The sequence below is a fragment of the Symsagittifera roscoffensis genome, chromosome 10, assembly GCF_963678635.1.
Source record: "Symsagittifera roscoffensis chromosome 10, txSymRosc1.1, whole genome shotgun sequence".
Lineage (NCBI taxonomy): Eukaryota > Metazoa > Xenacoelomorpha > Acoela > Convolutidae > Symsagittifera > Symsagittifera roscoffensis.
The window spans coordinates 16,762,273-16,788,210 of record NC_087071.1 but is presented as its reverse complement, the minus strand read 5'-3'; the positions used below and the strand labels follow the sequence as shown (position 1 = coordinate 16,788,210).

The 25,938-nt window shown below is 34.8% G+C and overlaps 1 protein-coding gene across 4 annotated transcripts in view; it reads right to left on the bottom strand.

Annotated features, from left to right (window-relative positions):
* Positions 1–25,938, bottom strand: part of LOC134855167 (GTP-binding protein 1-like) — a 152,146-nt gene that overhangs the window by 27,571 nt on the left and 98,637 nt on the right. For all 4 annotated transcript variants that reach the window (XM_063871587.1, XM_063871586.1, XM_063871585.1 and 1 more), the window contains exons 3-7: positions 23,422–23,499; positions 22,725–22,831; positions 20,535–20,640; positions 16,518–16,667; positions 15,612–15,763 (exon numbers count right to left, since the gene is read on the bottom strand). In XM_063871587.1, the coding sequence (XP_063727657.1) occupies positions 15,612–15,763; positions 16,518–16,667; positions 20,535–20,640; positions 22,725–22,831; positions 23,422–23,499 (593 nt within the window). The remainder of the gene's footprint in view (positions 1–15,611; positions 15,764–16,517; positions 16,668–20,534; positions 20,641–22,724; positions 22,832–23,421; positions 23,500–25,938) is intronic.

The window sequence follows — 25,938 nt, the reverse complement described above, 5'->3', positions numbered from 1 at the left end:
AGTTCGCTCCTTGTAACAAATCAATTATGGCAAATAAGCTTCTTTCAACCAATTTGGAACAATTTTAAGACGGATTAACTCTCTGCTCACGCGTTAGTAGCGCGAAATATATCGCGCGTTAATTGTCCCAAATTGGCCAAAATGGCAATCTTTAAACCCCCATAACTTTATGAAAAATGATCACAGGTGAAACATTTATTCAAATTTGAGCTCAAGACAACAATACCTTTCGCTTGATAAAAAAACAATCCGTCAAAAATAGCTAGTTAAAAAGTCGAAATTTGTCTGAAGAAAAAAACCACCCCGAGCACAAATATTCCGTTACTTTCGTATCGAAAGTCGGAACAAAAAATATGGCCTCAATCCTCTTTGAATTTCAAGAATATTCCATGGCTGCGCTTCAATTCAACACGGGTGTTATTGTGCGCGTAAATCTTTGTTTTGCCGCTAATTTAGACCTTTCTGTTTTTGAAGTTGATAGTTTTGTTGACAAATCGTGAGATATTTGTCTTAATTGGGGAAGTCTGAGCGTCTTTTTGAGTCTGTCAATCAATGATCATTTATTATTTTTTTCACACTGGTCTGCTAAAAGACTCAATTTTCACTTTTTATGCTACAAGATTGGTCGGCTAAACGATCGGATCCACTGAATATATTCCTAAGTGCATTCATAAAAGCATTTATATGTATGAATGCACATTTGTAGTTACAAGAGCATTTTAAGACTTTTTCTTGAAAAAAACGAACAAAAAATCACCAAGACGTATACAAGAGTCTTCACTACGTTCAATGAAACTTTATAAATACTGTTTGAAATATAACAAAGAGTTATACAGCTATCTAACTTGAATCTGCCTCCTATTGTAATATAATATATCACCGTAAAAAGAAGCATGTTCGTAGAGCATGACATCATCATCTACCACTTTCCGTCTGCAAAATATGCTCCTATGCCAGACGTTCAAAAAAAATGGGCGAAGTTTTTTGAACAATGTAGAAATTCCGCTGACTTTAAGCTGTATGTGTTCGTAGACGATTACCAAAAACTAGTAACAGAAAAACTATATTTTGATGAAAAAGTGTTCTATAAAGAGTGGAGTTGCTTGGCAGTGGATTACACTCAACCAAGTGATGAAAATGATCGTTCACAGTTACAGAAATGGTTGACAGATGACACAAATACAATCAATTTTACAATTCATAGGCTAGGAAGAAGCTATAGAAACACACACAATATTGTTTCTCAACTCAAACAAATTCGTGGGAAATATATGGAGCAAAATCAGCAAAATATAGAAGATGGAGGAGAACAGCAACTTCAACTGACGCATGTCCCACAACATGGACACTTCATTCATGGACCTCAAATCATTGTCAAAATATACCGGGTACTGAATGAACTTACAGACAGATCCGATCACTTGTTTCTGGACAAGCTGATTAACAGAGAATCCAAGATGTACCAAGATTGCGATATGAATTGTGCATTTTTATTGGATTACACTCCACATGTACTTCGTTTTGAGCAATCACTAAATTTTAAGACCAGAGTTTACATTTTTAGGGTCTTTTTACTATTTCATTCTGCGCAAACTTCCTAATTTTGCGATTTGTAATATTCGAATCATAAATGGCCCCATGTCCATGTAAACATTCCCCCAACTTTGTTTTGGGCAGAATAAGTAAAAATCGGAGGCAGATCAATAAGCAGAATGGGTCCAAGAGCAAAAAGCAAATTTTTTAAAACTTTTTTAAGCTAATCGGCAAAAACAAGTGTTACAATTGTCAATATTACCCAAGAAGCGAAAAATTATGCATAAATTGAGTAACTTGAGCAATAATTTCCTTGGTAGTATTGAAGTTTCCAATAATTGTTTTGATCGGTAAGCCCTTATAAATCAAAATTCAACTGTTTTTCTGCTCTTAGACCCTTTCTGATCTTAGACCATTCTGCTCATTGACTGGCCACCAAAAAAACCAGACTAAACTTGAACTTGAATTCATTTACCAGCTGCAGTCAAAAGTTATCTAATTTTAATAAACTAGAAACTGCCTGGAGGGGTCATTGAAGAGTATTTCAACTCAACGAGCAATCACCCGGGTAAACGGTGTCACTACATCAACCAATCACATTTGTTCATCGTGTCTGGTAAATGGCACTAAATTTAAGTTTCTGGTAAAAAGTTGGTCTGCTGAAAAGTCGTCCAACCACTTGAATTCAATTGAAATTCGATAAGGCTCGGTGGCTAGAAAATTTGACGATAAGCAAATTAGACGCGACCTTTCGCTGACTACGGGGAGGGTTCTCATGCTGGAGGGACCGAATGCTTGAAAAACTTCAACCAACCAGAATCGCTAAGTTTTCCTATTGGCTAAATGCCTTTCTCACAAAATCGATGTCAAGATTGACAGAAAATGTAAATATAATAGATTCAGATCTAATAAGTGCAGATATAAAAAAAAATCGTTTTTCAATTTTTCGTAAATCGGTACTCTTGAAATACTAAAATTGTCCCAATCCACTTTCCATCAGGCATTTGAAAATTCATCGGTGTATTATCTAATCGGTCAATATTAACACTAATGGCCTGCATTTATTTGCTTTTTTGCGATTTCCCTCAGATTTTTTGAATACTCAATTCTGAATGGCTGAAAAGAAGCTAAAATAAATTTCCGTCTAAGAGCTTTGCGTCTAAGTTTCTGTCACCCATATGGTTCATTGAGAGGGTAAATAACACATCAGAAGGAAAACAAGCAGTCTTTATTCTGTGCCGAAAAAATTGTCTCTTAAAGTTATAACTCGTTTTGTAATACAGTGATTGCTTAAATGAAACTTAGGGCCCTCAGATAAAATACAGGGATAATCGGAGTGGAGATCTTTCCAGCCGCAAATGGTGTGATAGGTCAGTAAATCAAAACCTCAGTAAACCATTAATGGGTGGATCAGATCAGTTAGTCGAAAATGCATTATTCAATTAAGTAATCAAATTGACAGAATACTGAGATTTCTTCAAAAAGACAATTTGGCCAAATTAAATAAAATAAATAAAGAAATAAAAGAAACAAAGGAAAACAGTGAACTCTCATTCCGTCCGTTAAAGAACACCAAAAACACCAAATACTTTTGTTGCAGTATTTGGTAAACATAGCAAACAAACGGCAAGAAAAGTGTCAATTAATTAAAATGAATTAAAACGATTGACTATTTTTGAGGACTTTTCAACTTTCGAAAAAATATATACATAAAAAACCAAAGTTCTTAAAATTCAACATTTTTTTATGATTGACTCAATTTTTTAAAAAACTAACCCATTAGAGAAAACTGATTCAAAAAGTGCTTTTATTCACTGGGACATGTAATAATTAAAATCCACTTGGTAAAAAAATGCTTTCAGCTTTTTCGCATTATTTCCACTTTCTTAATTTGCCTACCATCTAGTAAAACATAGGCGCTACGCGCAATACACCGAAGGCATAGAAACTGAAGCAAAAACCAAACAACTTGAACAACTAATAATTGAAGAATAACAGTTCTAGAACAAAAAATCGTACTAATACATGTATACACCAAAATTTTGCTATATCGAGAAAGAGCCTGAAATAACAGTTCTAGAACTAAAAATCGTACTAACACATGTATAGGTTAAATTTTTGATATATCAACGAAGATCATAAAATAACACTTCTAGAACTAAAAATCGTACTAACACATGTATACACCAAAATTTTACTATATTGACAAAGGGCCTGAAATAACAGCTCGTGAGCTAAAAATCGTACGAACACATGTATACACCAAAATTTTGCTATATTGGCAAAGATCATGAAATAACAGTTCGAGGGCTAAAAATCGTACTAACACATGTATACGTCAAATTTATGCTATATTGACAAAGATCATGGAATAACAGTTCTAGAGCTAAAAATCGTACTAACACATGTATACACCAAAATTTTGCTTTATTGACAAAGATCATGGAATAACAGTTCGAGAACTAAAAATGGTACTAACACATGTATACAATAAAATTTTGATATATTGACAAAGATCATGAAATAACAGTTCGAGAACTAAAAATCGTAAGGAAGAACAGATAATTAAATAAATAAAGATGAACAAATAAAGAAACAAACATACGCAATCACGTGACATAGCGCGATATAGTCCAGCCCACATGATAATTGATAACTGTGGACGTTATTTGTCGACACTTGACAACAGACAACATTAAAAAAAACCCGTTACACGATACCATAACACCTTGACTAAAGTCTTCGGTGTAATGAACTTGAATTGAACTCAAAAAAGCATATTTACCTAGGGCATTCAAATTATTATATCGATTGAAACCAAATAATCGATTGACAAAAAATATTCAAAAATAATAAATAAAAAAACATTTAACAAGATGCAAGAAAAGTGCTCTTAGACCCTTTCTGATCTTAGACCATTCTGCTCATTGACTGGCCACCGAAAAAACCAGACTAAACGGTGTCACTACATCAGCCAATCACATTTGTTTATCAAGTCTGGTAAAAGGCACTTAATTTAAGTTTCTGGTAAAAATTTGGTCTGCTGAAAAGTCGTCCAACCACTCGAATTAAATTGAAATTCGAAAAGACTCGGTGGCTAGAAAATTCGACGATAAGCAAATTAGACGCGACCTTTCGCTGACTACGGTGAGGGTTCTCATGCTGGAGGGACCGAATAATTGAAAAATTTCAACCAATCAAAATCGCTAAAAGTTCCTATTGGCTGAAAGCCTTTCTCACAAAATCGAAGTCAAGAATAACAGAAAATGTAAATATAATACATTCAGATATAATAAGTGATATAACAATTTTTTTTCGTTTTTCAATTTTTCGTAAATCGGTATTCTTTGAATATTAAATATGTCCCAATCCACCTTCGATCCGGCATTTGAAAATTCATCTGTTTATTATCTAATCGGTCAATATTAACACTAATGGCCTGCATTTATTTGCTTACATTGAGATTTTCGCGAGTTCCCTGAGATTTTTGAATACTCAATTCTGATTGGCTGAAAAGAAGCTAAAATATATTTCCGTCTAAATTTCCGTCTGAGCTCCTGTCACCCATATGGTTCTTTGGGTGGGTAAATAACATCAGAATGAAAACAAACAGTCTTTATTCTGTACCGAAAAAATTGTCTCTTAACGTTATCACTTGTTTTGTAATACAGTGATTGCTTAAATGAAACTTAGGGACCTCTAATGAAAATCAGGGATCGTCGGACTGGAGATCTTTCCCGAAGCAAATGGGTTGATAGGTCAGTAAATCAATACCTCAGTAAACCATTAACTGGTGGATCAGATCAGTTAGTCGAAAATGCTGAGATTTCTTCAAAAAGACTATTTTTTCCTCGCAACGAAAATTTATTTAAAAATGAACTGAATAAACGCTTGCAATGAGCCTCACAGTTTCAAAATTAGCGTTCTAGCACAGGAAAAATTTTTTTCTATAAAACTTGAATTCTGCGGTACTATGATAGAGTGGTCCTCGAAAAAGAAACTATGATAGACAGGTCCCGCATGCATTTAGCATGTAATAATTTAAAAACTAATTTGTGTAAAAATTATTTATACGAAAAATTGGCCCAAGTGATCAATCTCCCCCCTAAATCAATTAAGGAGGGAGATTGTTCACTTGGTTAAAATTAATACTTTTCAGCCAATCAGATTTGAGCATAATATATGCAGGCCTTACAGCTTGAATTTGCCATTTAATTTAAGGGGGGAGATTGTTCACACGGGCCAAGAAAAATGCTCGCTCCAACTTATTTTAGGATTTATCAACCACAATTGGGTTAAATTATTTGTCATCAAAACTCAATTTTGGCGTTTTTTTTAAATTTTCCATCTTTAAACGGTGAGAGGGGAGGTTTTAGGAAAAACGAATCAAAAAATTTGTTTGAAAATATGCTGCGACATCTTTCTGAATGGCTAACTGATATATATTAAACAATTTTAGAGCTCCAGGTGTCTTATTCTGTAGGGAGCTGGTTATTTCTCTAGGGAGTAGTACTAATTCCAAAATTGAAGTAATTATTACGTAATTTGGTTTAATGTTCTGTTGATTTACTGATACGTTGCTTTACAGAACGCACCCTTTAGTCTGGTTACAAAAAACATACCCAAAACTCTTGATTTCGCACTGCTTCGAGGGTAATGGCCCCCCTGTTATCGCTTCTACTGAGTTCACCGTTTGTCACATTATCTTGGAGATGAACAAACACAACTTGAAGAGAAGTTTTCAACCATATCTTTACAATGCGATATCGAGAGCCCGTGTACTGTGTCAAGTTCACCTGATAGTCACTAAAGACGAAGCATTCAGTGAATCCGAAAAAAAATTGGAGGAATTATTGAAATTATTTCCAGATGCAAAAATTAAGGATGAAGCTCAATATGTGGCCGAACTAATGAATTTAATGTACACGTTACCGCCATCATCTCGATGGATTATAGACTTAGACTGAAGCTTTGATATGCCTTCATCAAAACCAAAGAAAAGCTAGTACGACCAGAATCGATTTAAAATTTTCATTTATACAGCGCTAATTTAAATTATCCGGAAAAATCTAATGAAAGTTGAAAACTAAAACGCGTTCTTCTCGAATTGGGTTGAATTTAGACAAAAACTTATGAATACAAAAGTTGCTTAGAATTATAGTAGAATTAATATGGTGTTTATTTTTCGAAATTCCGGTCCAAAATTTTACCCCAAAAACGACCATTTCTGGCATTTTTAGTCAATCAACAATTACGCCAAAACTATCGGTTCAACTGCTGACAAAATAGTATAAAAATAAGCCTATTATTTAGCTCAAAAAATTGAGAAGGGTATAATCTCCAAAAATTGGCGCAAAACATTTAAAAAAGCTTTTGTATAAAAAATTGGTATTTTATATTAAAAAAATGTCATTTTTTGACTATCAAACTAAAATGAGTTTATTTAAACAAAACTGAGACGATTATACTCTTTTCAAACTTTGCTGAAATTTTTGTCGTAACTGTTGATTGACTAAAAATATTCCCAAAATGGTCGTTTTTGGGGTAAAATTTTGGACCCGTATTCCGAAAAATAAATAACACCAAGTTAATTTTGCTAAAATTCTGGGCAAGTTTTATCTTCATAAATTTTTGTCTAAAGTCAACCCAATTTGAGAAAAACGCGTTTTATTCGTTTTGTCGGGATAATTTAAATCAGCACTGTATTAACTCATCTTCAATTCATCCACGAACCAACAATTACAGACACCCAATACATTACATTATTTCATGTATTTAGTTATTTAAATAACTAGACTCTAAAGCGCCAGTGAACTCGAAGAGAACCGAAAAAAAAGGTTTTCAGATATTGAGCTTCAGCGAAAAAAAATAGATGGCATTAACGTTCTTTCAATTTCAAGTCGCATTTATAAAGGACAATTTTATATTAAAAGTCCAGCGAGCTGAGAAAACCGAAAAAAACTACACTTGAGCGTGTTTTGTTTTCTGAAAAAACCACGACCTGAACGAAAGTCTTCCAGGTCCCCAATGTGATTTCCCGACACAAAGCTCTACATTACTTGCTTTTTGAGCCAGGTCTTTGCATCGTTCCAACCACTCACTCTCCCATGCCTTGATCGTAATTTTCGGCTGCTTTACATGAGTTTTAATTTCATCTCGGACTATTTTGCGCCACGATTTTCTGCTACCACCTGGGGATCGTCGCCAGGCGTCTCCTTTTTCAAACTCTATGGCAGCATTCGGGATCTCTGAGTGGTCCAAACGAAGAAAACGACCGAGCCACTTCAGCCTTCCGAGTTGTATGGTCAATGCTAACGTTTATCCAGATTTGCGTTCGGCCTTAAGTCTGATGTTGTAGGTTGTATCAATTGTGGGAAATCTTTCGCAAGCACCTAATTTCAAGACATTCATTCTTTTGTTATCAGATTCTTTGATGGGCCAAGTTTCGGCTCCATGAAGACGAACACTTCTGAAGCAGGCTTTGTAGATTTCGACTGCCTTTCCTATCCGGCTTTTGACCTCTTTTGATATATCTCATTCAGTTGGATCCTTCTTCTCAAATAAGTAAAGTCTTCTACTCTTTCTATTTCTTGGTTGTTGACTTGACAATAAAATTCTGGACAATGGTGTGAGAGCACAACTTGGTCTTGTCAATATTTATTTCGAGTCCAACGCACGCTGCGTTTTCGGCCATTCGATCAAGGAGCTTCCATGCGTCTTCCGGGTTATCGGCGAGCAGACAGATGTCATTTGCAAAATCCAGATCCGCAACAACCATATCGTCTAGTGCGACCCCAACCTTTTTTTTCTTAGAGGGCTCTAGATATTGCCCAGTCGATGATCAGATTAAAAAGAAAGGGCGACAAGATTGAACCTTGTCTGACACCACAGAGAATACTAAAACTTCTTTGAATGCTATTATAGACTCCCAATTGACTGTAAGCTTCAGTGTACATAGATTTCAAAAGATTTATTAGACTAACTATCAGTTCAAGGTTACAACAAGTTTTTCCGATGCACTCTCTATCTACACTATCGAATGCTGCTTCGAAGGCAACAAGTATAAGATTTGTGTATCTTTTATAAAGTTATCATTGTTCGAAGATCTGGCAAATTGAGAACACCTGGTCTCGGCAGCCTCTTGTGGGTTTAAAACCTGCCTGGTTTTTCCTTGCATAACTCTCGTATGCTGGCTCAAATCGATTTTTCAGTAACGCTTCGAGAACTTTAAAGGCGACTTACAAGCAGGGATACTCCTCTGTAGTTGCCACAATCCAATTTATTGCCTTTTTTGTGTACCAGTACTATTTCAGCTGTTTTCCAGTGTTGGGGAATTTTATTCTGTACCAGAATTTACTAACGAGATCGGTAAGCTTGTAGGAAATTTCTTCGCCACCATTTTCCAGCAGTTCTGGGGATCTGGCGTCGACCCCTCCAGCCTTATTTTGTTTAAGTTTTTGAATGGCATTGGATACCTTCAAAGTGTTGTGGTTCAGGGTGGACAATTTCGAGGCGCTGCGCACCGATTGAATGCATTTCCAATGGGTCTGGAGCTGGTATATCAAGAAGCATTCCGAAATGCCGGGCCCATTCTTCTACGCGCACTTTCGCGTCAGTTATCAACTCGTCGTTTAAATATTTCAGGGTATCGGTGATCTGGGTTTTTCCTTTGCCTGCTAGCTGCTTTTTTTTACAATGGAATATAATTTCCGAAGGTTTCTTGATTCGTCAGCCAGGACAAGTTCTTCGGTCAATTTACTGTAATATGTATTTTTAGACATTGCGGACTTTTCGTTTAACTTCTTTGCGTAGTTTCGCCTTTGTCAATTTGTTTCTGGCTCTGGCACGTTTTTCAACTACGTTCATTGTTTCATTGCTAAGCCAGGGACTTGGTTTTCGTTTAGTTAAGCCAAGGGTGTTTTCAGCTTCCTTGTGTATTGTGGATTTTAATTCGACTCACGGTTTTTCGATGTCGATTTCATCATTGAGCGATGGCTTTCCTAATGCTGATTTGCACTTGTTTGGCAGTTTCTAACTTTTTTATGGCAGATGTATTGTATTTCACCTTTTTCACATGCTTAGTATACGCTTTCAGCCTGAGGCGAACACGCGCTCGCAGTAAACGCATCTGTAAAACTGGATCGCCACTTTCGGGATACCATAATATATTCTGTTTGATTTCTAGCACGGCGGTCATTTGAGGAATGTATATTTTTCGGAATGCTGCATTACAGATTACAATACCGTTAAGGACTACAAAATTTGCAAGACTCCAAGTCCAAAACGCCCGATATGCTTCTTTTCGCCGTCAAGCGGTTCGGCTACCTTGGCATTTAGATCTCTGCCTCTAGGAAGTATATCTTTTCGAGGAGTCCTCTTTATCTGCAATTTATGCTTCTTCATTCGGGGCATAGACACAAACAACGGAGAACGCCACTGACTTAGCACAACTCTCAAGAAACAGATTCTTGCGCCAAAATCTTTCCATTCCATGTAATGGTTCGCCAGACAGCTTTTGATGTCAATAGCTACACCATATAACCCTCTATTTTCTTGGTACCAGGAGCAGTAGAGTTTGTAGCTCGCCTCGTCTCTCGAATTGAGGAGGGTTTTCATTAGCTCTCCTTGAATTCGTGTTTCGATAAGCCTGAAGATCCTCCACTAGTAGTGACGTTGATTCGGGTTTTAATAGCGTTCTTACATCTCATGATGCAAATTTTACAGTCTTCCCAAATGAAAGTCTTCCCTTCGTTCAATGACATTGAATCAAAAAATGCTCTGAAGGCAACTGACAAGACTACGCATATTTTATGTAACCTTCAGACTTTCATAAGAAGTGATTAACCTGAACCAATGCACACTTTGTATCGTTTTTAACCACGCTTATGTTCAAGACTATAACAAAAATAATATAGGGAACAGACATTTGGAAAGGTGACAATGTACGCAAAAAAGCCGAAAAATCAAATAGTTACTTAAAAAGTATTTCAAAAGAAAAAACAACTGGTCTAAAATTGTTAAGGTCAATTTCGATTTTAGTTTCAAGTCAATTCCGTTTTCTTTCTTTTGTAGCACGCAATTGCATCCCATTTATTGAAGCCGAGTAAAAAAATTTATGATGAATATCAAAAACAATCCAAATAAGTAGATATACGGAGCTTCACAAAAACTAATTGCCTAATTCATTTCTGGATGAAACTATGATGAAAATGGCTTTTAATCGTACTGAAATTTGCCAAGCAAAAAAACTTATGGTTACATCGTTATTTTCGAAGCATGAAACTGATGATTGAAGATAGCTGAATCTACAAAACACTGGGAAGAAGACAGCCAAATGAAAAAAAACAAGAAAAACATTCCAGAGACAAGCATTTTTTAAACATTTCAAAGACAAAACACAGGCAACATACAATCAGAATAGAGTCAATGAAGGCAAGAAAATAAAAAATAATTAAATTCGAGCTTCCAAGCCAAAAAAAAACTTATTGGCCTTAAGCTTTTTGAATTTCAAGAACACTTTATGATTGATTTTTTTGCTAAAATTAACTGAATTTGAAATAACTAGATCGATAGGTAAGTTTTTCGGTTCCCAAGCTTATCACCCCCGCGCTTTTTAACCCCCTTTTTCGTAACCCCATCTCCCTCTCTCATATAACCCCGGAATTAAATAACCCCACAACAATTTAACCCCGTTTTAAAAACACTTGCTAGAATCAAAGTAAAACGTATTTGAAAAGGATTTGGAACCATAGCCTCCGTAAACATCAAAGCTTTAATTGCGAAAAACTTTGCGAAACAACGAAATAACATGCAAGCTGCTAAATGCGGTTTAGATTTGAACAGAAATGACCTTCCGATAGTATAGACTTTGATCTCAACTTGAAAACGAACTTAAAATCTACAAATTAGTAACCGATATCGATTAGATTTTTCAAAAAATGAACATGATCTTGCATAAACTCCAGCCAATAATAAATGGTCTTGCAGATTAATTGACTGAATTTAATTGAATTATGGAATGAAAACTGGTTATGACCAAAAAGTTGATCTAAGCCGATCTTTTTGAGTTCAAATACCGATCATTTTAAAGTAACACTTAACTAATTTTTCTAACCATCTACTGTTTGTCAACTTTTTTTTAAATAACGGTATACAACGCAATGTCTGAAGGGTTTGCCAGCCCCTAGTTCCAACCTAGCGTCCCATCCAAAGGAGCTATTGTTCCGGGATTAAATTGCTAAAGACAGCATTTTCCAAATGCTAGTCAAGTCAAGGCGTTTTTCATGTCTCCGGGAGGCTGCAAGGAGACGTCTTTTCAGTAAAAAGTAACATAAAAAGTTTTAATTTAAAAACATATGCAAAGAAGAAGAGAACAATCATTTAACTCAAGTTCGCCATAGCGCCAAAGAACTGCAAATCAGTTTGTTCTTCGTAAACATGCATAAAACTCTTCTTTTTCATTTAGCACCCGGTACTTTTTCTTTTTTTGTAAATTGGTGCCCACTCGAGCCGTTACAGAATTTAAATTTTTGGACGGAAGCGTCTATTTGCAAATTTGCAATCACTGTCCATATACTGGGATGCGTTTCACTGAAAAATGACTGTAAGACATAATGCCAGTCCTCTACAGAATTTGTTGTTCTGGCCAAACTGGATGATGCCGCATCTCTTTGATTCCATAGTGAAGTAGGGAATATGACTTCTCGATTCGGGGACTGGACTTTTTATCTACTTGGATCCAAAATAAAGGCATAGATCGTCAACTTTTGCGATTTTTCCGACTCTTGTATGGTACACGATCGCATACTATTTGAATTTCTTCGACTACTTAATCGTATAAATTTCCTATTTCTTCTTCTTTTTCGAAAGTCAGTGAGGGAAAAATTTTAGAAGCTTAAGTTAACTCGTGGTTTGTTTTGTTATCTTGTTTTAATCCGAGTTCCGCGATTTTTCTTATATAACTTTGTGAAAGGTGAAAAAACATCCCCAGAGCTTGGACTCTGGAAAACTTTACTGAAACGCTTGAATAGCGGCTTGCTGAAAATCAAGCAAATCTTTTTCAGGCAAACTATCAAGGGCTAAATTTTTTAGGGATTCTAAGAACCGGTGGTAGGTTTTCGTTTTATTTGGTAGAAACGCATATATACAAGCGAAGGCTATTCCTGAGAGACTAATTTTTATAGAGTAAAGTTGATAAAACAACTTTGTGGTGACTTTGAACTTTCCGTCAGCCAACCAAAAGTTGGAATTTTCCAGCACACGTAGCGTTTCAGTGTCGGCGAAAAAAATTATCCTCTCATGATCACTTTGTCCGCTGTCAAATCTAATAAAATTTTTGAAAAGTTCGGGTATTTCGAAATTTCTGCTTGCTGAGGAGACTGGCAAGACTTGTTCTCGTTGCTTGCGCACTCGCTGCGCAGTTCGAACTAAATTTTCTTTTGTTGGTAGGGGTAGCTGAGTGGCAATTTCGTCTGTTATGGGCTGAATTGCAGTTGCGACGGCTGGGGTATTATATCGCTCAGATCCTTGATGTTTTTCAAAACTATTCCAGCATCAGGTTTGCCCGCGAAAATAACGTGATTAAGTGCAGCTCTCGTTTCAATAAAATTTTCTTATCCGTAACTGCTGTTGCGCGGTATTTAAGAGTTGGGTTTTTTTGCGCATTTCCACTTTGTAGTTGTTTTTATTTTTGCCTTTAAGGCAATACTAGTGGCGTAATATCACTAGTATTTGTTTGTCTTTCGAAGATAAAGTCAAATGGAAAACGCTTCAAACAATTTAGCTCATAGAATGGTATAACAATGGTTAAAAATTAGGCAGTATAAGTTTTTGAAAAACTGGCAAACATCTTTTGTTGCCTTCAATTAGCACCATGTAGGTTATCTCGGTTTTAAGCGCGTGAAACAGGAATTACATTTTTGGCTAATCAGGATTATTAGGATTGAAAATGAAAAGAAATCGAGCATAGCCAGCATACAGTTGGAATAGAGTCAATGAGAGCATATTTTTGAAAAATACTTAACTTTCTTCTCTCAAAATAAAAAAAAAGAGATGGCCGCAAGGCTCTTTGAATTTCTCGAAAAAATTATGATTGACACTTTTTGACCACTTAACCAAATTCGAGAAAACTGGATCAATGGTAAACTTTTACTACTGCTGGAAAATTTTATGATTAAAACCCACTTCCGAATCAAGAAGTTGTTCACGTTTTTCGTGACCGTACACATTTGCTGTTCCATAATAGAGCTTGCGTTACTTTAATAAAGGGCAAGAACTGGACTTAAAAAGAAAACAGAAGTAGAAACAAAAAATATCAACATAAAAAAACGGAAAACTCTTACGACCTAATTCAGCGACCTCATTACGTTTACTGAGACTTCAACAAGATTCAACATTTTTGAACCTTCAATTTTCAACAAAAAACATAGCCAGCTGACAGCTGGAAAAGAGTAATGAACGCAAGGAAGCAAAAATTCTGACTTGTCTTTTGAAAACAACGTTTGAATTTCGAAGAAATAGATGGCTTTAATGCTCTTTGAACTTGGTAGAACAATTTATGGTTGACACTTTTTAATAAAATTAACCCAAATTGAGAAAACTGGATCAAAAGATTTAAGCTTTATTTTGCCATGAAATGTGATAATTAATTTCCATTTTCGAAATTAGAAATCGATCACGTTTTTTCGCGCTATTTCAGCTTTCATAATTGGAGAGTGCACTTTGCCGACCTTCTTGCAAATGAACATAAATTGAAATCAAAAAGTGCATATATACCTAAGGGCATTCATATGTGCATTTCTGAATATGAATGCACTTCTTTTGTTATTAGAGCATTAAAAAATCCATTTAGAGATAACTGAGTCAACAGAACGTTAACGGTCAGAGGTAAAACATCTTTGATGTCTGGGAGTCGATATCTTCAATGGGGCAAAAAAAAATTTTGTGAAAAACTATTATTTCGATCAACAAAAATTGACTGAATAAAAAAACAACACCAACCATAAATAATCCTTTTTCTTCGAAAGTCGAAACAAGAAGTAGAAATAGGCCTCAAATTTGATTCTCACGCCCTAACCACTCACCGACGGATGCTTAAAAGCCCCAAAAACTAGCCACCAATAACGCAGCTACATATGCTAACAAATTGCCAATTCGAAGCCGGAAAATAGGCACTAAATACAAGCAGACACATTAGCATGTAATAAATTGGAGAGCATAAAGCCAAATTATGTATAAATTATGTTTTTCACAAATATTGCGAGATATGTCGAGTTTAAAAAATTCTGAAAATGAGTTTTTATTATTGTACTGATATTTAGAAGCAAAAAACTTTTTTCGGTTCTTTTGAACAATGAGAAATTCATCAACTGTGTTAACTTATTACTAATCGAATTTCAAAGCACATGTGATCAAAAAGCTTTGAAGGTGCCCCAAAAAAAATTCTGAAAATGAGTTTTTATTATTGTACTGATATTTAAAAGCAAATAATTTTTTTCGGTTCTTTTGAACAATGAGAAATTCATCAACTGTGTTAACTTATTACTAATCGAATTTCAAAGCACATGTGATCAAAAAGCTTTAAAGGTGCCCCCAAAAAAATTCTGAAAATGAGTTTTTATTATTGTACTGATATTTAAAAGCAAATAATTTTTTTCGGTTCTTTTGAACAATGAGAAATTCATCAACTGTGTTAACTTATTACTAATCGAATTTCAAAGCACATGTGATCAAAAAGCTTTAAAGGTGCCCCAAAACGTGGCACCAATATTTGCGACTTGGGTTGGAAAAAAGAGAAAGGTCGTAATACAACACTTTGCAACTTTGCTTCGCAAGTTAAAAATTACTCAATTGATCCCATTTACCTGAGCAAAAAAACATCAACCGATTTTGAACAAACTGATACAGTAAGTTTTCAAGCACACGAAAACATGATTTTTTACGCGAAAATGAGACATAAATTCTGTAAATTCTTGAGGTAGTTTATGCCTTAAAATTATTTCTGAAATTGGTAACTTGCTCTTTTTGTTAATTATGTATGTTCCATCTTTTTGTTACTTATTTTAACATAAGAATCCAACCTGTTTCCTTATAAGGAAATCAGACACCCATTTCACATTTGGGTCATCCACGTTTTCTTCTGTTTCCCCGATACCATCATTGCTGCCATTCTTAGAAGCATTTGGACCAGTAGCAGAGTCATATTCAACATCGGCACAACCATTCAATGTACCTAAAAGCAGAAGTTGATTCTCATCATAGCGTACTGCATAAACCAATTTATATTAGTAAAAACAAATTCAAACAATGGAATGATCAGCTGATGGACCCATTGAGTGAATATAATATTTTTGTCATTAAACCTGAAACAGCCCGAAAATCCGATAGTCGTAGAACCTACAAGATAAAGTAGATTTTACAAAAAAATTCATTAAATTTGCGTCACAGATTCAAATTACTATACCCCGTATCATCTCATCAGTTTCAATAAGCTCTACTCCTGTTTTATCACTGTTTATTACAGTTGATAGTTGAGGATCGTTACTCTTGGAAGCACAAGGCGAAAAAAGGACATAGTTCAGAACAGCTACAACCCGAGGTTAAAAACAAACTTCTTAAGTCAGACTTATGTCTTATATAGGAGTATCTTGGGGATGAGCGGCGATTCAATTTCCAAATGAATTTCCAATATTTTGTCCAAATGAAATTAACCTGACCAATTTTCCAAAAACTTACCAAAAAGCTGTGGAAACTTTTTATGCTGATGGTAAATACTTTAAGAATATAAGCCACCGAAAAGTTTTTGGGCAGTTTTTTTTACAAAGGGTCTCGCCAACAATCATTTTTTTTATTCGGTTCGAAATCTCCCCAAAAAATTGTTCAAAGTCCCTCAAAATTTATTGCCTGATAGATCCCAATTAAGGATAGTTCCTCGCTGCCTTTTCATAGCAGAAACAGGAGTAACAGTTAAATCAATTGCACTATACCATTAGAACTGGGAACTGCTGTTTGTGTAGCTGTTGTTGTTTGTTTGAGTCTGAGTTGCATACACGTGCAGTTAATCTTCTCACAAACTTTCTTCAGAGTGGAAACACTTTCGTCCAAATCACTTTTCAACAAACCCAACTCGTCAACTTCTAAATAAAGCAAAATTAGCACAGCAAGTTATTTAAACAATTATTTTTAAAAAAAATGAACCATTTTTTTTTCAATTTGGGTCGTTAAGTTTGTGCGTAGAGCAACGAGAGGAAAACTAGACAATTAGTTAAGGGTTCAATTGATTATTTGAAAACGGATCGAGCAAAACGGAGCAAAAACCAAAAACATAGTCAACAAACAGTTGGAAAAATGTAAAGGAACAAGGAAACCGAAAAAAGTCGATTGAGAACTTTTCAACATTTTTCAACTTTCAACAAATAGATGACAATGAAGCTCTTTGAAGTTCAAGACATTATTATGACCGGCACTTTCTACTTAAAGTAATCCCATTTAGAGAAAAATGGATCAATAAGTAATTTTTTATTCGGCTAGGAATTCAGAAAATTAATGTTGAGTTTTGAAAGTAGAATTGATAACGTTTTTCGGAACCTTTCCCTTTTTACTGCTAGATAGTAGAATGTGCCTTCCTTTAAAAAAAAAAGGAGATGAATTGAATTCGAAACTCAAATCTGGAAAAATCAAATTTGAGCGAGAAGAAATTTTGATGACTTTTTCCTGAAAAAAAAAACAAAAAAAATCATCGAGACCAATGTAATTAAAAATCACTTTGATCTTTTACACTTGAACAATCAAAATATAACCAACAGGCAGTTGGAAAAGAGTCAATAAACGCAAACGCAAGTAAACAAAAAATACTGACTTTCTTTGAAAAGTCTCAATTTTCGAACTTCCGCGAAAAAAAATGGCCTTTAGGCTCTTTGTGTTTAGAGAACAATTTATGATTGAAACTTTTTTGATAAAACTGAATCAATAGGTAAAATTTTGAGTTCACTGGGAAATCTGATAACTGAATTCCATTTTCGAAGTTAGAAGTGGATCACCTTTTTTGTGATCTTCACACTTTCGCTGTTCGATAGTGGAGTTTGCCTTCCTTTTAATTAAGGAAATGAACTGAACTTTTAAAAAAAAATAAATCAAACTTCATACGACGAAAAAGCAATTTGAGCCTGAACAAATTTTAAGAGTTTCCTTTAAAAAAATCAATAAAAAGAGTCTGAACAGCGGGATCCAAACCGCAGTCATCCAGCTTGCAAAAGAACTGCCCTATCATCCGCGCCAAAGAAGATTGCCAAGTCTAAACATTAGCCCACAAGACTGCCCGTATCAGGGCGACAACGCCCTGATTGTTCAGACTGCTCTTAGTTCTCGACTAGTTTTCGGTAAATTGAATATTGGCAAACCTATGAATTTTTAGGCTGATAATATCGAAATTTCAGTGTTACAGTTTGAGTTGTGTTTGGAATTAATAAAACAAATCAGCCGCCTCAGTTTGGAACGATTTTGTAGAGCGGCATTACAAAACAAGCTTTTTGTCGGTTCTTATGGTAGGTTGGTTTAGCGGTGTGCACACACGGCTTGCCCCTGAACAACAAGAGATCGATCCACTGAGGGAACAGAGTTTTTTAAAAGTGGTCTGAATAAAGAAAAAAAACCACCCCCAGCTTATATATTAATCACTTTCTTCGAAAGTCGGAACAATAATTAAAAGGTTAGTACACATGCTATAAAAATACCAAGCAGCGAAAACGCATGGCAGCGAAAATACCACCAAAATAAGCACTGCCTAATGCAAGTTGAATTAGAAAAAACTTACTCGCTATCTTACATTACGCTCGCTAGGTCGCTTGCGTTCAAAATAGATCCTATTTTCCGAGAATTTGAACATTTTGTGCATATTGAGATGGACTAAAAATTGCCCCAAAAATTAAAAGCTATAACCAGCAAAACGAAGCGTTCGAGGCGTTCGAACATTCTAATACTTCAAACGCATTTGTTTTTCAAGAGCACCCAATAATTTTTGTTTTCGAACAAATTCAACCATCCATTAGAGCAAAATATTACTACTTTTGCATGAAATAAATAAGAAGTTATTCAATGTGAAAGAAACCACTATCAATATAACTCTGTCAACAAAAGTGGCCATGTGTTAGCAAACTGGGCTATAAGACAAAGTCGTAAATTTGCAAGAAAAACATCAGATCAAAACTTGAATAAAAAGAATCAAAAATCAATAGTTTTTTATTACTGAGGAAACTATGTTTGAACAAAGAAGAAGCAGCACTTCGGTACACCGCAGTTATTCAACAGAACTATCCCAGAAAAAATATATCAAAAGCATCAACAACTGCGAGGATCCGCCAGCAAAGACATTGCCAGTAATCCTCCAACACCTTATCGATACCATACTTTTACAAAATCTTGCCTTAGCCAAAAAGCGAATAAACGCAGAAACAACTTAGCAAAAGATTGGCCTGGCCCACTCCGATTAAAAACAGCGAATTCGAGTTACAACACCAGGGTTTCTTGTGTTATTGAGATATTAGCGAAAAACCTCTTTTAAATGCGTAGATCCGATTTGTAAAAACCAAACTAGCAAAAAACTAAGATAATTTCAATTAAGTATATTTGTAATAGGCTATTATTTTATATTTTCGAACTTAAATCCTCAATGTTTTACGACCTTCTAAGGAATTGCGGCAATGATAAACTGCTTTTTCTCATTAATATCAATCAATATACTCCTCGTTTGTTTCAAAAATAACACAGGGTTGTGACCAGCCTCTTTTGTTATAGAAAACGATTAATCTGAGGCTCAATCTCTTATGCCTTTGCTTAAATTTTTTCGGGTGTTTTTTAACGGATATGGTCCAAAATAAAAAACAAAACAACAACACAAATCATTAAACGCAAGATTTAAACTATAGGCTTTGACACTCAGTTGTTTATAGTGCATTTTTTTAAATTCTGTTCAACTGATAAATTGTTGGCCGATTCAAATAACTGGGAGCTATCGAAAACGTTAAAAATGGATTAAAAAAATTGTTTGCCAGCATTTATGAGCCTGTATGTTATATAGCTGAAAAGATTTTCCGTTTCACGTTAACTACTGCTTTCGGGCATCAGATTTTCATAGGCTTTTATACCATCATTTGTTTTGCATTAGGAATCTTTTTCTGTTTACAAACAGGTTAAGAAAGCTGCTGTTCGCAAACACGGGCAAAAATTGATCAAGAGCTAGCTGCGATAACTACTATTTCATTGCTGCCTGAGTTAACCTGAGCCGGGCAATGCATCGCTAACTAAGCAGGGGTTTATAGAAATCAGGTTTATTCGCCGTAACAAAGCGTAATAGCCAATGCTACTGACAACTCCCCAACAGAAAATAAACTGCAGAAAAAACTGTATGCTAGAATTGACATAGACAGACACTTTCGCAAACACAATCAAAAAACGGCAAAAATCAGCTCTGAAATGCAAAAAAAGAGCAAATAGAAAGAAAAGACAAACCATTAAACCTCGAAAAACCTGACCTCGGCGAGCTTACAACCTCCGATATCGAGACAGAAATTTTTTGAGTCTTAAATTCTCACCACTGCACTCCAGATAATTCAACGCTGACTAGCAATAAAGCGGATACAACATAGGCTACTTAAATGGCAATGCAAAATTTTATGTAAAAAAATTGTCATCAAAATGCGCACTATTTTATGCAGTTGAGTTAGAAGAAAACAATGAATTCGTAAAATAACAATACGTTTGCAAACTGGCTAGTGTAAACAAACGTTTGCAGTAAAATGTCAAAATAAATTAACTGCGATTTTCAACAGAAGTGTTACTTCCTAATTAATTGAATGTAAAATAAAAAACAAATAATTTTTCAATCAAAAAAACAATTATTACAAAAATGGCAATCTACAAAAAAGATAAGGCCCAAAAATATTTTCCGGTCTTTCTATTTCAGATTAAATGTTAACTATCAAAAAAGAGCAACTCGAGCAACTTGCCTCCACTGCCCAGCTCCAGGACGAACTCGCCGTGTCCCTCAGTAATTCTCTGACTCAAATACCTCTCAATCAGAGTCCACTCTCTGTCACTTGGACGCACCAATGTCTGAAAAAAATCAATAAATCGTGTGCTCAATGTCTACCAGCCATATCATGGTACAGTATTGATTTGAATTTTTGGTAGCTTCCCAAATGGCATAATTCCCAAATGGCATAAAATGAAACTTTTCTTAAATGGCATAAGTTTCAAGTTTTCATTGTAATTCAAACGTTTTCTAACAATTTCTAATTCAAATTGTTTTGTAAGGAACGGAAACGTGAACAAAATTTGGAAGTAATTGCTTGCAAACAAAATGAAAGCGACAATTTTGTCGGAAGAATTGACCACAAGAAGCTTATCAATAACCGCAAGCTTATGCTTTTCGCTTTTGAAAAAAATTGTAGAACTTTTTCAAGATTAAATGTCAATCAACATTTCAATTGACAACTTGATTAATTTTCTCACTGTTCACAATAAGCTTTTTCTCTATTTTTTTAATGCACTTGATGCATAAAATTATGCCATTTGGGAATTTTTTCATTTTTATGCCATTTGGGAATTATGCCATTTGAGACGTAATCAAATTATCCGGACAGAACGAATGAAACTTGGAAATTAAAACGCTTTTATCTCAAATTGGTTTAATTTTAGACATAAAGTGACGGTGACACATCTTGCTGAGAAATTCAACAGAATTGATACGGTGCAATTTATATAGAAAAACTCCGGCCCAACATTTCATCCCATTAACGATCATTATTGGCTTTTTAGTCAATCAAAAATTATGCCAAAACTAAGTTGGAGAAAAAATTATACCATGGTGAGCCTCTTATTTAGCCCTAAAAAAACTAATATGGTTTTCCTCTTCAGTTTGTAAAAAAACTCTATTTTCGATTGAAACCAGAAAATGACAATTTTATTACATAAAATACTAATTTTTATTTGAATACAAATTTTGAACAATTGCGTCAATTTTTAGAGATTAAACCCTTCTTAAGTTTAATTGAGCTACTTCAAAAATTTATCCTGATGTAACTATGTCAGCATTAATTTTGGCGTAGTTTTTGATTGACTGAAAGAGCCAAAATTTATAGTTTTTGAGGTACAATTTTGGGCTCCAATTTTGCAAAATAACTTGCCCCATATTATTTTTCTTAAATTCAAGATGCATTCGTCGTTTCTATTCGTCGTTTTTTGTGTAAAATCAATCCAATTTCAGAAAAACGCGTTTTAGTTTTCAAGTTTTAATAGTTTTGTCCGGATAATTTAAATCAGCACTGAAGCTAAGCTGTAACTAGCTCTTAACTCTTTTGCTTTCTGAAATTTCGTTCTCAACCAATTAATTCTTGATCAATCAGTTTAATAATAGCATGGTTGATGCAAAAAAAAATCCCACACCAGCAAGGTAATAATATTAATAATCATAAAAATCGAAATGACAACACAGAAGGCAAATTTCAAGAACTTAACTTGAAAAAAAAAACACAATCTATACAAATGACTTCTTTCTTCTACACTTTAAAAAATATCACATTAAAACTCTTTGAATTTCAAAAATTGTTCATGATTGGTACTTTTTTGAAGTTATGTAGATAAACTCTATCAATGGTATTTTTATATTCCATTGATAAACCTAAAAATTGAAATCCACTTCAGAAACTAGAAGTCGTTCAAAACCTTTCCGCGCACTTGCACATTCGTAATTGAAGAGTGCAATTTTCCATCCCTTTAGCAAATAATGTTAACTTGAATTTAACAAAAAATCAAAAGTCAAAGCTCAAAAGATCAACTTTGGTGTGAACAAGTTTTAAAACTTTTTCTAAAAAAAACATCATATCGACCTATAAAAATGACAAAAATTTCCGTTTTTTTTTACACTTAAAACAAAACAAAAACTGAAAATTTAATAATCGGAGTAAAATAAAAAGCAAATTTCGAATAGAACGAGTGCTTTAAATATAGACTTGCTTAAAATATGTATGACGGTTGACGAAAATACAGATTTGGAGATGAGCAACCATGCCACCAAAGTCATCCTATGAACAAAGTTATTCACGGGAAAAAACTGTAGATAATATCAAGAAGTTCTGTCAAAACAATTCAATACATGATTCATTTTAAAATATCGCAAATCCCTAAATTGAACCGACCTTGGGGTCCAAGTAGCATATGGGAGTCTCATCCTCCGCCTCTGCGACATCCATGTCCTCGACTCCTTCACTGTGTACAACCGATGCATCACCAGACTGTTTTCCACCTGTACAGGCAAAAAACATTCATTTTTTCCATTACTCACTCACGCACCACACACTCCCTCACCCCCCCCCCCCCCCCCCCCCCCCCGAACTGACGTGAGGCCACGTAAAACAAGACACACAGTTTTCCATTTTCCCGCAATATGACTTATTTGAAAAAAAAACATTAAGTATTCTCACAATGTAATGAAAATTTCCACGATGAACAAACTAAGTGGCCTGAACAGATTTTTTATTCATACTTAATAACCAAAACTCAATTACCCATTATTAAATGTAAAGGTAACACTTTAGTCAGAATAGATCATTAGCATTGCGGGAGTCATTTGATAATCTGTTTTAAATTTGAGACAGAGATCCACACCTTTCATTGACACAATTTAATTTAAGGATCTCATTAACAATCCCATTTTAGCACCGGTAACGACCAATTCGGAAACTGCAATAGGGGATACCATTTTCTTCCATAACTAATTTGATATATTTTAAAACATTTTATGTAGTAATATATTTAGTTTAAAAGATAAACTCTTTGAAACCGTTCTATCAGAAAAAACATGCGCGCCTGCACTTTTCGCTGGCGCAGTCTTACCTCCATGTACGCCTTGATGTCTGGTACCATTTTTAGAAGCAGAACTGACTGGTAGAGAGGAATTGACTGAAGCTGAACCTTAAAACAAAGAAACTTTCATGTTGATAAAACAGAGCTTATTGTCTACGAGGAAGAAAATTGTTTAGAAATTATTGTTTATAGTGAAGAATCATTTTCCTAAAATAACATGCCAGCTATCTCGGAGTTTTAGTTGACAAAAATAATATTTTTTCAGGCGAGTTTAAAGTAAAATTTTAAGCAAAATGGATTATGCGATTAAGACAATTTATTGCGCGCGACGTATGTTACCACACAGAGGCGGAGCCGAGCTTCGCACCACTTGCGATACAACACAAACATGAAAAACATAAGTCGAAACAAAATTAAATTATGAAAAAACTAGGTGAACCAAAATTTTTGTATGTCTCGATAAAAAACAACTAGGGGCCCCAGCTAAAGCTGGAGATACGTATTTGATATTAAATGAATTTGCTATACTGATGCATCACCAAAAATGTGATTTCAAAAAACGGACTTTGCCCAAAACCTTAGTTGTTTCTCTACTAAAATAAGTGAGAATAGCAAAAAAACTTTGAAATAGTCAAATTTCCCAAGGAGATAACAATTGTTTTACAAAAAATTAAGGAGTCCCCGCTACTGCAGAAACAAATAATTATCGCAACCGGTTCTTTCAATTGAACTTTTCATCTCAGATTTGATTGTGTAAATTTAAAAAGCAGGTTGTGACCGCTTATGCAGAGAACAGTTTCTCTATTACACAAAACCGGAAAATTGGCACGGTAGTTGTCAAAGTTTTAAATTATAGACTTCTTTGAAGGCCATGACTTTTTTTGAAACAAAAAAGACATAGCCAATTACAAAAGTAGGCTTTCCACAACCTGTTGTTTCGATTAAACCTATGATATCGGTTTTTGGCATGATAGTTCATGAAAAAGTCCAAAAAGGTCAACAAATCAAAATATTGACATTTCCGAGAATCATAGATTTTTTGTGAAACAATAGGACAGAGCCGCTTATGCAGAAGGGATTCACGCAAGCTGGAATTCTGATAGAACCCAAAATCTCAGACTTGGGAGCGTAATTCTCGAGAAAAGTCAAAAACTGTAACAAAAAAACGGTCAAAAAATCAAAACTTTGACTTGTCCGAGGGTCATAACTTTTGGTGTCCAAAAAATTCGGGCGTAATCGCATAAGCAAATGATCTTCCCACAACCAGTTTTTCTAATTGAAACCAAAATCTCAGATATGGCAGGGTAGTTTTTGCAAATATTCAAAAGGCTTACCAAACGGTCAAAAAATCAAAAATTTGACTTTTCTGATGGCGATATTCTTTTTTGCGTAGAAAAAAAAACTTTTTAAGTGGTCGCTGAAACAGGGGAACTTCTCACTACCCGTTATCTCTATCGAACACACAATATCCGATCAAAAATCAAAAGTTTGACTAATCCGAGGGCCATAAAATCATGTGAAAGAAAAGTTTGGGTGCAGACGTTTGTACAGGTAGTTTTTCAAAACCTTTCTTTTCAATGAAACCGTTTTCTTTTCAGATTTGAGGGAGGGTTTTCGAGAAAACGAAAAAAAAAACGAACTATGGGTCCTATTATCACCCACAGACTTTTTCGAAGGCTGTAGACAGAGATTTAAGTGAAAAGAGACTATAGGGGAGTATGCAGGCACACAAGGGAGCAGGCGGCCTTTCAATTCATAACCCTTTTTTTAAAAAAAAAATCACAAGAAGTTTGTGAGAAAAACTATAATTTTTCCACTATATTAACAATAACTTTCCAAAAAAAAATTGACGAACCAATTGGTAAACAAACAACCACCTTAACAAGTGCGGAGGGGAAAGTTAAAAATGTGTTTTACTTGAAACGACCCAAAATTAGGTCATTAAGATGATAAAAATTGGGCTGAAATAATTTGGGCCGACGAATTTTTTCAGCGAAAAAAAAACAAAGAAAGAAATACTAAATCAAGGTAAGTAAATTTACAAACTGTAGGAGTTAATCAAACAGTAAAAGCAACATAAGAGAAAAAAGTGCGCAGCAAAAAAAACGATTCCAAGATGTGACAACTAAGCCGAAACCAGATAAGCAGACAAATAATTGGCCGAAAAAATTTTAAGCGAAAAACAAGAAAATCAACTAAAATGAAACTGCTTTCAGCAAAAAAAAATCTAGGATGTGGCAACTAAGCCGGCAAAACAACCAGACACATAATCCAACAATTTTTTGGAACAAAATATTCCCAGTTTGAAAAAAAACAGGCCTTGCTCAGATTCGAACCCAAGACGTTTATTGTCACGGGCGTATTAATTACTCCAGACTAAGTGTGTCGGAGACGCTTAGAAATTTGAATTCATTATGAATCAAGGTTCCAAGTGATTCTGTTACCAAGTGATTCTGATAACACTTGCTCTTCGCAAGGGTTATTAGAAACAAGAGTAATGCTTTTCTAATGATTAGCTTAGTCTCATTTAACTTTCAGTTCGGCAGT